Below are 12,063 nucleotides of genomic sequence, written 5' to 3' on the forward strand. Positions count from 1 at the left end.
CATGAGCTCTTATCAAAACTGAGTATCACTTTATTTCGATATTCTGAGCACTTGATTATTTGATTCGGTCTGTGCGTAGAAGTTTGTTACCGCCTTGGCATAACCTTAATCCAAAGCAGTGGGAGTTCTGCATGTTACATTCGATGAAACAAGACTGTAGGCGACAAAACAGGTTCACGAATATGATAATATTTTTATAACCCCCTGTACTTACTATAAGGTACTTTGGTTCTAGCCTGCATCTGGTTTTTCATCGGCTATCGGATATTTAAGTGAGAACACATTGGTTTCAGCCTACGGCCTTTATCCTGAAGAGCTATTAGGAATCTAAATATGTGAATATGTGCCCAAAAAACGGCGTTATACTTTAGCGTCACACTTTTCTCTGAAGAACCAGACATCGTCTTGTCTCTCGGTTCACTTCCTACTCTTATAGCAACAATGAGAAATGAAGCAAACACAAAACAAAAGGTTTTAATGCTCGTGCTACTTTTTGTATGTTCTGCAGCAAACATGCAATTTTTTCAACACAGAGGCACGTGTGTTGATTCACCCACGGTATACGCCTAGAACCATCAATTTGTTTACTAATATAAAACTTATGTTGCTGAGCAATCCTTCTGCATCAGATGTAAACGATCACTGACACTGTATTTTAAACAGAATTTGACGTTTTCACCCTTTCATATTATTTATACGAAGCTGATCCAAGGGGCCTATTCAGAAATCACCTGCAATTTATGTATTTTCGGGTAGAACAAAATATTTCTATCAATACCGTTAGTTGATCAAACTTGTAAAACGTCATGTACTTTTTATTGATCTTTACTACATGTTTTATTACTATTATTGCCACATGATAGGATATCCATCGTATGGTGAGTAGGCCAAATTTAAAGTCAGAAGACATGGAACCAAAAATGACTTGACGGTGTGGTTGTTTTCACTGTATGCATTCCTTTTGTCACATTTTAAATATATCTTTCAGCCAGTAACATAGCATTTTCTTTTCAAATGTCTTTTCAATGCAATTCACCCTAGCTGTTATGATAAAGGGCTAGTTATAAGAGTGGTGTGTTTTTGTTTCCGACTATACATATCGTACAGATACATCATTAACAGTCAAGTAAACTATTGTGAAACTATTATTCTTGTACCTTAAATTTGTTCAACCGTAGCGAGCAGGGTCCTAAATCTAATGAGGTAATCTGAAACACCTTAAAAGAGATAAGAAATGGCTTTTAGACAAAAAGGTTGAACCTAATTCGGTATCATAAATCGTGTGTACGTAAAATATAAAACAGATTAAACGTCGCGTCTGTCAATGGATAGCTCGCAACCGTGGAAAAGGTTTGAAGAAACAATCCAGTGATAAATAACCACTATATGGGGACGAGTAGATCTGATAGATTCAGTCTTTATTCAATTAAATCGTTTTGTGTGTACTATAGAAACTGGCATACTCCGATAATCGGCTTTAACTTAGTAAGTTTTAAAAGGGAAAACTTGAAGATGAGGGAGGAGCTCATTGAAGTCATTACACGGAAGTGGTAGCACGTGACGTAACAGTCAAACTAGCTGACTATGACTGATTGTCACAAAATATTTCAAAGAAAAAGAATGAAAAAAATAAAGTCAAAATTCTAACAATTTTTGCCCACATTAATCTAAGACGACAAGTTGTTAAGATTCGATCACTACCCTGTTCAACGTCCAGTGAAGATTGTGTAAGATTAAGAGGAGTTGGAATATTGTGTGGATGTTATGACAAAAAGCTTGCCAAATACACTGAGTGTAGGTAAGAACAGTGGAGGTAATCAGAATATGCCAGAGACTTCTTATAGCGGATGTCACAAATCCAATTTACAAGACGAACAGGGTTTGTGAAGACAATTTGTAGTTGTAGAATGATATACAAATACACATTGGACATGAAGTGAAACACTGAATAATACAGTTTATGTAAACGTAAACAGTCATACAAAAACTTATAGTAGGATCAAGACAACTTACATTAAACTATAAGCCTGTCACTTCCGGCATCGTTGTTAATAAAATACTGGAAAAAACAATCAAAAAAGCCTTAGCGACACCCGTGAAAACCAACAAATTATTAAACAGAGAATGACATGATTTCAGTAAAGAATTATCTTGCACAAGCACAACACATTAAAAGAGTCAGTGTCCATAATCTTACCTCGCAAAGATCCTGATGTGACAGTGAGCATGATCTTAAGACCTTAGCCCACTGCCGCGAGGTCGCTTTAGGACGTACATTTACCAAGTCGGATACTAAGATGCTCACCACAGTACATACAACCCTGATCATATCCCAAGTTTGGGCGGCGAAATCCTGTTGAAATGGTGGCGCGGATATCTTAGAAAAGTTCAGTGTGCAGCAGCTACCCGCGCAATTCCAGTAACTGATGTTGACCGACTTGAGAAGCTAGGGCTCTTTAATTTCATCTACCGTAGATTAAGGGGTGATCTGATCTTATGTACAGAATACTAGAAAACGATATTGAACCTGATTCATTTCTTCGCTTTCCTCCTGTTAGATCAGGACAACTCAAAGGACTTAGTAGGCGAGTGCAAAAACCAAGGACGGATAAGATATCCATTGAATATAGGTTTTCATACCAAGTCATCAACTCTTGGAACCTATTGACTGATTCAAAAGAAGATCACACACAGAAACTTACCAGAAGAGCAGTAGCACAGGCCGTAGACCTTCTATCTTTAATATACAAGTTTGCCTTGAATCTGAACCTGAACATCAATACGCGTACTTTGCGAACAGGAAACTTTGTCCTAAAATGATTTGCACTTCTCAAACTTTTGCTGTGTCCTCACGCAACAAAGGTATCATTTTTTGATCCAAAAGAATCTGTTCTGAGTCTAACGTTCGTTAGATTACTTTTCCTTTTGAGTTCTATGCGAGTTAATAGTTAACTGTAGTTTTCCCTCAACTTTCTATTCGATCTTTATGCTTTCTACATTGAAGCCCAGTTTTGGTACATCCTAACCTTTTGTAACACCCGATTTCATCTCTTCTATCCATTTTGAGCATGTAATTTTTTTGTTTCACAGTCGTCGGCGTTCGGTTGTATCTATTTAACAACTCATATTTAACCATAGTCATAAAGAACTCACATAAGCGACCTGGATGCCGTCTTACTTTCGCCTATGGTATGCAGAACAAGAGACGCAATGGTTAGTTTCACGAAGCATCCACAGATCTCACTGTAGCTGCTCACAACAGACTTAGTAAGTCAGGCCACACGTGGTTATGTGGTAAATGCAACATGAACGCTTATTATTTGCTGACCATTCTCATCATACACTTGGCATGTCCAAGAAAAATATATGTTGGCAACTCCAAAACTAGGCAGTCCCAAAGCAGACAAACAAACAAAGACGCTCAATAAAGTAAAGAATAGGGTCTTCGACAACAATTGTATCGACGCCAGTGATGCTATTTTGTAACTCTACATCGCCATAATATTGATACTGATAGACCCCCTCAGCAAACTTGTGTCCCTTAGCACAAGCTCGGAAGTGGAGCTGTCTTCCTCAAAATTTCTATTAGTGCGTGGATCTCCCTAAATAAAGTTAAAAAGGATGGAGTGTCACCACCGAAAACTCTGACCAACCCAGGTTTTGCAGGAAAATCAGTCAGTGAATCAGCCTTATAATCTATCCCTAAGATTTTCCAACCATTAAGCGAACAACATAGTAGTCCGAAACGCAGTCCAAATGCAAAACAAAAAGAACCACGATATCAACATTCCCAACGACCTGGAAAAACGATAATGATTCGCTGTGATTCATTAATAATCATGAACGCCAAAGAAAATTCCGACCTTCCTTCCAGCCTGTAGGACAAAAATGACTGGATGCCTCAAAACGAGCTAAACAGGAGCTTACACTTCTCAAAATTGAGCAACCAACGATACGCGGCTTACCCAGGGAAAGGATTCCAAGCACCAAAATCACGCAAGACTCCTTCATGTAATGTTCTTTAACACCACTGATGGCCAGTCGCTTTTTTAAATCAGATGATGCAAGAATACTGCTTTATATATCATATCCTGGGTGCGATCTTATCAGGTATTCCACGAAGAATCTACCGAGGCGTTCTTCGCGAAAAAATATCGTCGCGCAGGGTGTCCTGGGAAACACGGAGCTATAGACTTAGAAAACCCTGTGTGAGCAGGCTGTCTGTCCATTCACATAAAAATCACCCAGACAAACAAAACGAGGACGTTAACGCGTTTCGAATCAAAAGCATAAACTTCCAATGTATGGACTCTTTGGTTTAGATGGATAAGTTGAGCGAACTATGTAACGCCAATGATATTCATCTGATGGGAGTATCTAAAACATGGGCATTTAAAATCAGGGACCAAGAGCTATCTACAGGATAAATATGAATTGGGGGCGGAGCTGTCCTGTACCTTAGATCTTGGTAGTACATCAGGAGTACATTAGACAGTTTATCAATTTTAATGAATCCGTATGGTGCCCAGTGAGATTGTCTAACACCTCGAAGTGTCTAGTTGAAGTCATCTACAGGAAACCCACTGCTGTCAGGAGTCTGCAAATCTCGCTATACTCGTTTCGGGTCCACTCGTTTCCCGATTCTAGGAGACTTCAAACTCTCTAAAATCAATTTTGCTGGACATATGTGCATTTGAGGTGGCAGCGCTACTGGAGCTCTGTTCCTTAACGTTATTGAAGGTTGGGATTATCTAAAAATGCGAGGTATGCAACGTCGTAGAGACATGGTCAGATACGTTACACTCAGGCTGCATATTTACAAATGAGGAATTCCTTAGTGACAACCTCATAATCCTGGCTCTCCCGGGAAAGTTATCACGTTGTCATAGCCCTCAGCTTTACCAGCAAAGCTGAGCTAAGACATCCTATCGACAACAGGCTCTGGAATTCCAAACGGTTGGATGTGTCCGCTTTACAGATCTACAGCAAGCGGACTAGGAAATGCACCCTCAACTTGATGAGGACGCTCATTGGGATTTCTTTCTGCATATGATCTTATGTGCTATAAAACAGTCTGTCCTGCAAACGGTCCTTAAAAATAAACAGGCAGCCCACAATCATAAAATATTGTGCTCTTCGAATGCTATGATGTGAAGAACAATGCTGTGTAGGATAAAAAATGAACTGGTGACGACGGCATATATATGGAGTTCAAACGAGCAAAGAAACAATGTACAATGATATTAATGGAAGATAAGCTTCATTACCAGGTGAAGCTGACTGATAAATTTTTCTCCACCGTGCACCTACTCTCCAACAAGTCAAAACCGGATTTTCCCAGTTGTTATGTCCTAACGACGATGACGCTGTGGATCTTTTGGCAGAACAAAACTTTCAAACATTTCAACCTTCACCTGCAATTCACCAAGACTCACAGAAGTGAAGCTGAGAGCTGATTTGGTGCATCACAAAAACGACCACTTGAAGAACACATTCTGGCCCGGATATGGTCCGTTCTGCTATGTCGAGAGAGGCGGCTTTAATCTTCATAAAACCACCTAGCGAGGTGTTGTTAGTTTCGCTAAGCCGAGGCACATTACCAGAATTTTTAGAAGCTAACTCACATTACATCAGTTTTCAAGGGTTTTCGACGCAGTGAACCTTTAAGCTACCGGCCGGTAACACGTCTCTCCATTCTCTTAAAAACTATAGAGTCTCTGATATACGATGTTCTACGTGACTACTTACCATCTATAAACACCCCAACGGAACGGTTTCAGAGAGTTTATCTTTGCATAACCGACCTCATAACCGTAGTGAACTGATGGACAACCATCCTTGATCTTAAGGGGAAGGTTAATGTCAGATACCTTGATATCTCAAAAGCTTCTATTAGGGTGAATCATATATTCCCCATCAGTAAGCTTAATATATTAGGTACCTTGTCATTTTTAATGGATTGGCATAGTTCATATTTAAATAATCGATCGTTTAGGGTCAGGATAAACTCCATCTTTTCCCAGACTATGGGGTATCTCAGTGTGGTCCCTCATGGTTCAGTACGAGGACGTCTTCGAACTTATATAAATGATCTCCCGTAGCAGGTATCGTCTGATTTATTACTTTTCACTGATGATGTGAAACTCTGGAGAGAATTTCGCAACTAGAATTATAAACTGGCACTCCGGGAGAATCTGACTCGACTTCAAAAATGCGAGGACAAAAACGGGCTTACAGTTAACACTTCAGAGTGTAAATCAGTCCAGCTGAGACATGTTTCAGACTACGAATACAAATTAGGTGAATCGCCTCTATGGATATCCCACGTTGGAGAAAAATCTGGATGTGTTAGTACTCTATGATCAGAATTCTTCTGAGTACCTACTTAAGCTCAGTCTCAACACAAATCTCAGAGGTACCTCACAGAAACTGAAGATAACATAGCAGAAGGTACTGTGGGCATCTTCTGCCCCTTAAGATTAGTCAAGTGCTGAAATTATCTGCCAGCTAAGTTTGTTTAAGCGACTTTTCAGGAGTCCTTCGAGATAAAACTTGGCATATTCCCAAGGAATAACGAGAGTGTCTCACTATAATGTACAAATATTTTTCTATTTTGTCGTTTAATATACTAGGATTCCTACTTGGTTGCATCAGTGATCCACTCCTACTAAATATGGAAGCCCGTTAAGCGAAAGCATTTTCTTTTCCTTTCAGGACCATTTGAAACAGCATCATACTATGATTTACCAATTTCTTTTCCTCTTTTATTGTTAACATACCTAGGTTCCTGCCTGGAGGATTTGGTGATCCCCTGCTACTAGACACGGAGGCCTGTTAAGCGAAAGCTTCTACTATTCCGTCCACAACCATTTGAACATAATTTTAGTGTAACACTCTTGAGATGTTGCGTTACACTGGTTTTGTACAGTCCTCTTGTGATGCATCGAAATATGAAGTCATTCTATGTGCTTACTAAGTCATTTTACTTATCCTCTTTTTTATGGTAGTGGAGAATATGAATGACCTTTGCAGAATAATAGTAAAGATTAATAAGACCACGGCAAACAAATCGAATAGCTATTCGATTTATTCATGTCTAGACATGAATACTGAAACTTATTATGCAATTTATCAGGGTTTTCACCACGAGCTGATATCTACTACAATTCGATGGACATGACTATTCATAGTCATGTTAATGGATGAATTTCGCCCCCTAATATGTCCGTATATACGGACATGCATATATATTTTAACAGGAATATGTACATCACGGTTCCTAATGTTAAAGTGTTTAGTATGCATTGGTTTACTTATGAGTTATCTTAAAACATGTACCCTATAACCTATAATTAGATTTAGTATAAGACATGAACACTCGGTTCCTCAAAAGTTCTAAGCACAACAAATTTCTAGATACAGGGATTCCTGTTGCTATTTAGGTCGCCGTGCAATAACGTGGCATTTCTATAAATGTAATTAAAGTCCTCTGATATGATCTTCAAGAGTCATGTGTTGTACTTTATGTTGTGCGCTTTCTGTTACAACATTTAATCTTTTCTTTGTAGTTTTCCTATAGCTCAACTCTGCAGTAGCGTATACATTGTCGAATCCAAGTAAGTGTGTTTACTTTACCTTCATCTAGAATTATGACTTATAATACCATTTATTGTGTACAATAGTCCCTAAATTTTTCCGTCCATGTACGTTCAGTCCGTTTAGGCAGAATTAATATACACTAGTGATTGGATCTTCAAGGCACTGTAAATCCCAAGAGTTGTTATAGGCCACCTGTCCTTTTAATCCTACTACTCAAGACTTCCCTTCTGTCCTTTTTAAGTTCTACTGTGAATGAATTTACCTGCTGTATTCAAGGTAATTGCGTTCATGTTCATTAAAGTTTTTTAGTCTACTTTAGAGCTTCCTGTTGCTGGATTTACGGTCACTGTTGTACAGATAGAGTTTTCTGACCACTTAATGGTACTTATTTCACGCAACGGAATGATTGGGGATATTGTAAATCACGTATTTGATAAAATATTCTTTCAGGTATTGTCCCAAAAAAGCAATCTACCGACAGTAAATGGTCATGTTTCTCATGATCTTGATACTCGGACCCTGTTTGGTCCTGACAAAGTGAGCCTTCATGTTATTTGCACATTATTATTATTATTATTATTATTATCAGCTTTATTCAATATTATATTTTTGGTACAATATAGAATTCTCAGCGCAAAGTATTTCAACAAGTTTCCGTTTCTTTCTTTCCGGTCGGTCCTGGCGATAAATATTGAGTGGTCGCCAGTTAGATGTTTGCAGTTAAGTAAATGAACATCCGAATAATGTGCATTCTTTTCGTTGTATATTGCCAGCAACCACATTGTGTCTTATTGAGTGTTTTGTAACTTTGACAACGAAAGGTTGTACACTTTTCAGAAACGCAGCAGAATAGCTTATGCGATTAATAAACATAATGATATATTAAAACAAACAAAAAATAGATAACTTGTTGAAATATCTAGATGGCAGGAACAGGTAGCCCAGATGCTCAAGCAGGCCGTCCCTTTTATGTTTCTTTTGCAAAGATTTTGGAACGTCGGGTACTATATTGTAGTACACTTCATTACATGTTTCGCTCATATCTTTAAAAAGCTAGGAGCTAATAAGCTTCCAAAAATAGACACAGTTAAAAAAATAAGTCAATCGAATAGGCATCAGGATTTACTTGCTAAGACTGACCTTGTCACATCTCTTTTCATCTCTATCTTTTTATGATTTAATACACAATTTATAATTGGACGAGTAAGACGATTCGATATAGATGCGTATTTCAGTCGGAATTTTAGTTTCAGAAACCTCACTATATATAAATGTACTGGGTTGTTGCTTTAGTGAATATTTAAAATATCTCTTTACCATTTTAAGATTTCAAAAAGTAATCTAACGTCTGTAGATGAACCTGTGTTACTCGCTTTCAATGTAAGTTCATGTGAAAATGTGGGTTAAATAAAATTACACTTGTTACACACAGGTTCAAAATTATGTTTGCTTTTTATTGTACCTGCCTTCAAATGTATAAAGCTGAGAATTTTGACAAACTACGGATTTCATGTGTGCCTCATCCCAGTTTTGCTTACAGATATATGACCTATTCTTGTGCAATGCATCAATTGTCCTTTGACATTTTATTGTTTGTAAGTTACCTAACAATTCTATCTTATTCTCCTTTACAGTTGAATACTTGTCTTATCACAAGGCTGATCACTAAGATTTTGGATACTTCAAAAACAATACTTGTTAGTACTGATTTCAAAGAAGAAATTTGTTTTAGTGATACTCAACTAATTTGTGATGTCTTAAAAAACATAAGATCGACATAACATAATGTTTTTGTTCTTGCTTAACGTTTGTGATTGGTTAGGTATGCACATGTATAAGGCCCTCTAGTTTTCGTAATCTCGTGAAGGATGTTTTGTCACTAGTTTTATTGAAAAACAAATACTGTGTAATTTGAAATACAGCGTCACGTCAAATAAGCATTATTAGGAGACAGTTTATCAAAAAACATGCGAACATCCTACTTACAACCTATAACGTTTACTAAGGATAATACGCCGTATTACGAATGATATTTAAACTATTTTAAGAGTTGTTTTATGGATTCAGGATTTCGATTTTTGATTCATTCATAGGGTTTAAGTAATTTGATATTTACCTCCAGATGCTTAACAAAATCAGAAGAAAGATTGACCCCCACCACACACTGCAGATTGTAAAAATTATGCTCGAGGAGAGCTACTGGATCCTTGTTTGAGTCGTGCTTATATTTTTTTACGTTTTTATCTTTTCTGAAACACCGGCTGATAGTTGTTATATTTCTTGGTACCAAGGCTGTCTTCATTTCGTTAAACAGGACCTTCCTTTGCGTCTGACCATCAAAAAATAGTGTTTCTGAAATGTCCATACACATCCTGTACATAAATACCTCGTGCAGTGAGGAATACAATGACTTCTGTCCATTGTTCCATTTCAACAGCTCAATCAACCAGGTTTGCTCTATCTCACAACTCCTCTTTGATATTCTGGTAACCATTCTCAAGTGAGTATACAGTGGTAGTTCGTTACTCAGAAAAACACAACCATTGGTGTGAGTAGCGTCGTTTTACTGTGTAACGATATACAGGCAATCAATGCTCGTTATTATGTCATGCATTTTACACCTAAATGCAGAGTACTACTACAGAACCAGCATAATTTTTCTTTTTCACTCGCTCTTTATGGTGGACTGCTGAGAATAGTCCGGGAATTCATGTATCTGATTAGCTGTAAAAATTCTTATGGTGTAGCAAGTAAGGTCAATCAGCAATGTGTCCGGGGATATTTATGAAAAATTATTTAGTCCTGTTCTTTTGGGTCCCCATCTTCCATGACTTGGACTAAATATATAAAAATAAGAAATGGTTCGTTCATGATATATCGCTGTAAGACGAAAGGTAAGATTGACAACCATTTGTCCATCATGATTCTTAGGACGGTCGGTCGAGGATTATGCTGCCTACTATTTTCTTATGTTACAAAATGTGGCTAAGAATATAAATCATCAGGGATTCTGTTGTATTACCGATTACATTTGTCGTAAAAGTGAGATACATCTTTTAAACGGACGAAGTTTACATTCATTGTTTTCTTAGCAACCCGGTTTAGTTACTCTAGTTCACTGTTCAGTTAATCTGGGCTTGGTATGCTAAAATATTGGTTTTCGTCCATATTTGTTAACTGCGTTATTGGTCTGGTGAAAGAGGTGGTCTTCCCCATTAACCTATTGATGTCTGAAGTACATTTTACTGTAACAAACATTTCGTAATTATTGAACTCAATTCAGCTAAAATAAGCCTGTATTTGTAAAATCTCAGCGAAAGAATTTGAAGTAAATCCAACGTTTTGCCTGGCAATCTGGTCCAAGCTTTTTCAAGGAAAATATAATCAAACAACAAAATTATCGAATATAAATAGGTACATGGTTCTCTGGTTTACTGTATACTGAATAAGTCATCCAATCAACGTTAACAATTTTTAAATTAGGTATTTACATTAGTGTGTAAGAGATATGTGGTGTGAAACGAAAAGTGTTAAGATAACAGATTGTGTGTATACATAAGTAAGAAGAGGATATTTCATTCACTATATATTGTGTTCGGTCAGTAGAATATTAGGAAACATATATATGACATGAAACAAAAATGTCACAACATGCAAAAAATGAAGATAAATAAACAAGATAAAAGACTGAATTCAAAGAAGAATGTCTTTGTAGTTGAAAGTTTGTGTTATTTTAATGTTCCAGTCAATTTTTTAACATATTCAGATAAGATAACCGATTTGAACTGTTGAGTGAATTATCTATTGATTAGTTAATATGATATAGATAGCTAGAATGGGATAAGGAGTTCAGGTTTACTTACTAATTATTAGCTGCCATGGGACAGCTAGTTGTATTCCATCTCTCCTATTAATACTGTTTGGATTAGCCCATATATGTAGGGTTTCGGTCGTTAGTCGTTCTCTGTAAGAATTAAAGCCTTTCTGAATGATTCTTGCGCCATTGAAATAAATTGTATGACTCGATTCTATCGAGCGTAATGCTATCGCTGATTTGTTCTCAAGTTTTCTTACATCATCTGGGGATTTAGGAATGTGCTTTAAGTACAGTTTGTGTTTCTTCACCCTCACAGTCAGTTGCCTTGATGTTCCACCTACATAAGTTGCATTACAGTCATTACATTTGATTTCATAAGCACAATTCTGTTGTTCTTCCTTGTGAATTGCATCTTTGATTCTTACTAGTTTTGATAGAGTATTGTTTGTTCGAAAGAATACTCTTAAGTTTTGAGGAGTTAGAATCCTTCTGATCTCTTCTGAAATACCTTTACGATATGGGATCACCACTGTGTTGATTCATTCTTTTTGCTTAACTCTTTTTTAAATAATATTTTGTTTTTCATTCTTGATTATTCTTTTAGTAAAATCCTTCGGATAATTATTCATCATTAGAGTGAATATAAT

The 12,063-nt window shown here is 37.0% G+C and overlaps 1 protein-coding gene across 1 annotated transcript; it reads left to right on the forward strand.

Moving 5' to 3' along the window:
* Nucleotides 1–6,867: 6,867 nt before the first annotated feature.
* On the forward strand, nt 6,868–9,642 carry MS3_00003898 (uncharacterized protein). The gene is made up of 4 exons (XM_051211772.1): nt 6,868–7,875; nt 7,909–8,016; nt 8,050–8,136; nt 9,234–9,642. Exons 1-4 carry the CDS (start codon nt 7,852–7,854, stop codon nt 9,378–9,380), a joined length of 366 nt encoding a protein of 121 aa, XP_051071868.1. The 5' UTR covers nt 6,868–7,851; the 3' UTR covers nt 9,381–9,642.
* Nucleotides 9,643–12,063: the final 2,421 nt, after the last annotated feature.

The sequence above is a fragment of the Schistosoma haematobium genome, chromosome ZW (genome assembly GCF_000699445.3).
Source record: "Schistosoma haematobium chromosome ZW, whole genome shotgun sequence".
Taxonomy (NCBI): Eukaryota; Metazoa; Platyhelminthes; class Trematoda; order Strigeidida; family Schistosomatidae; genus Schistosoma; species Schistosoma haematobium.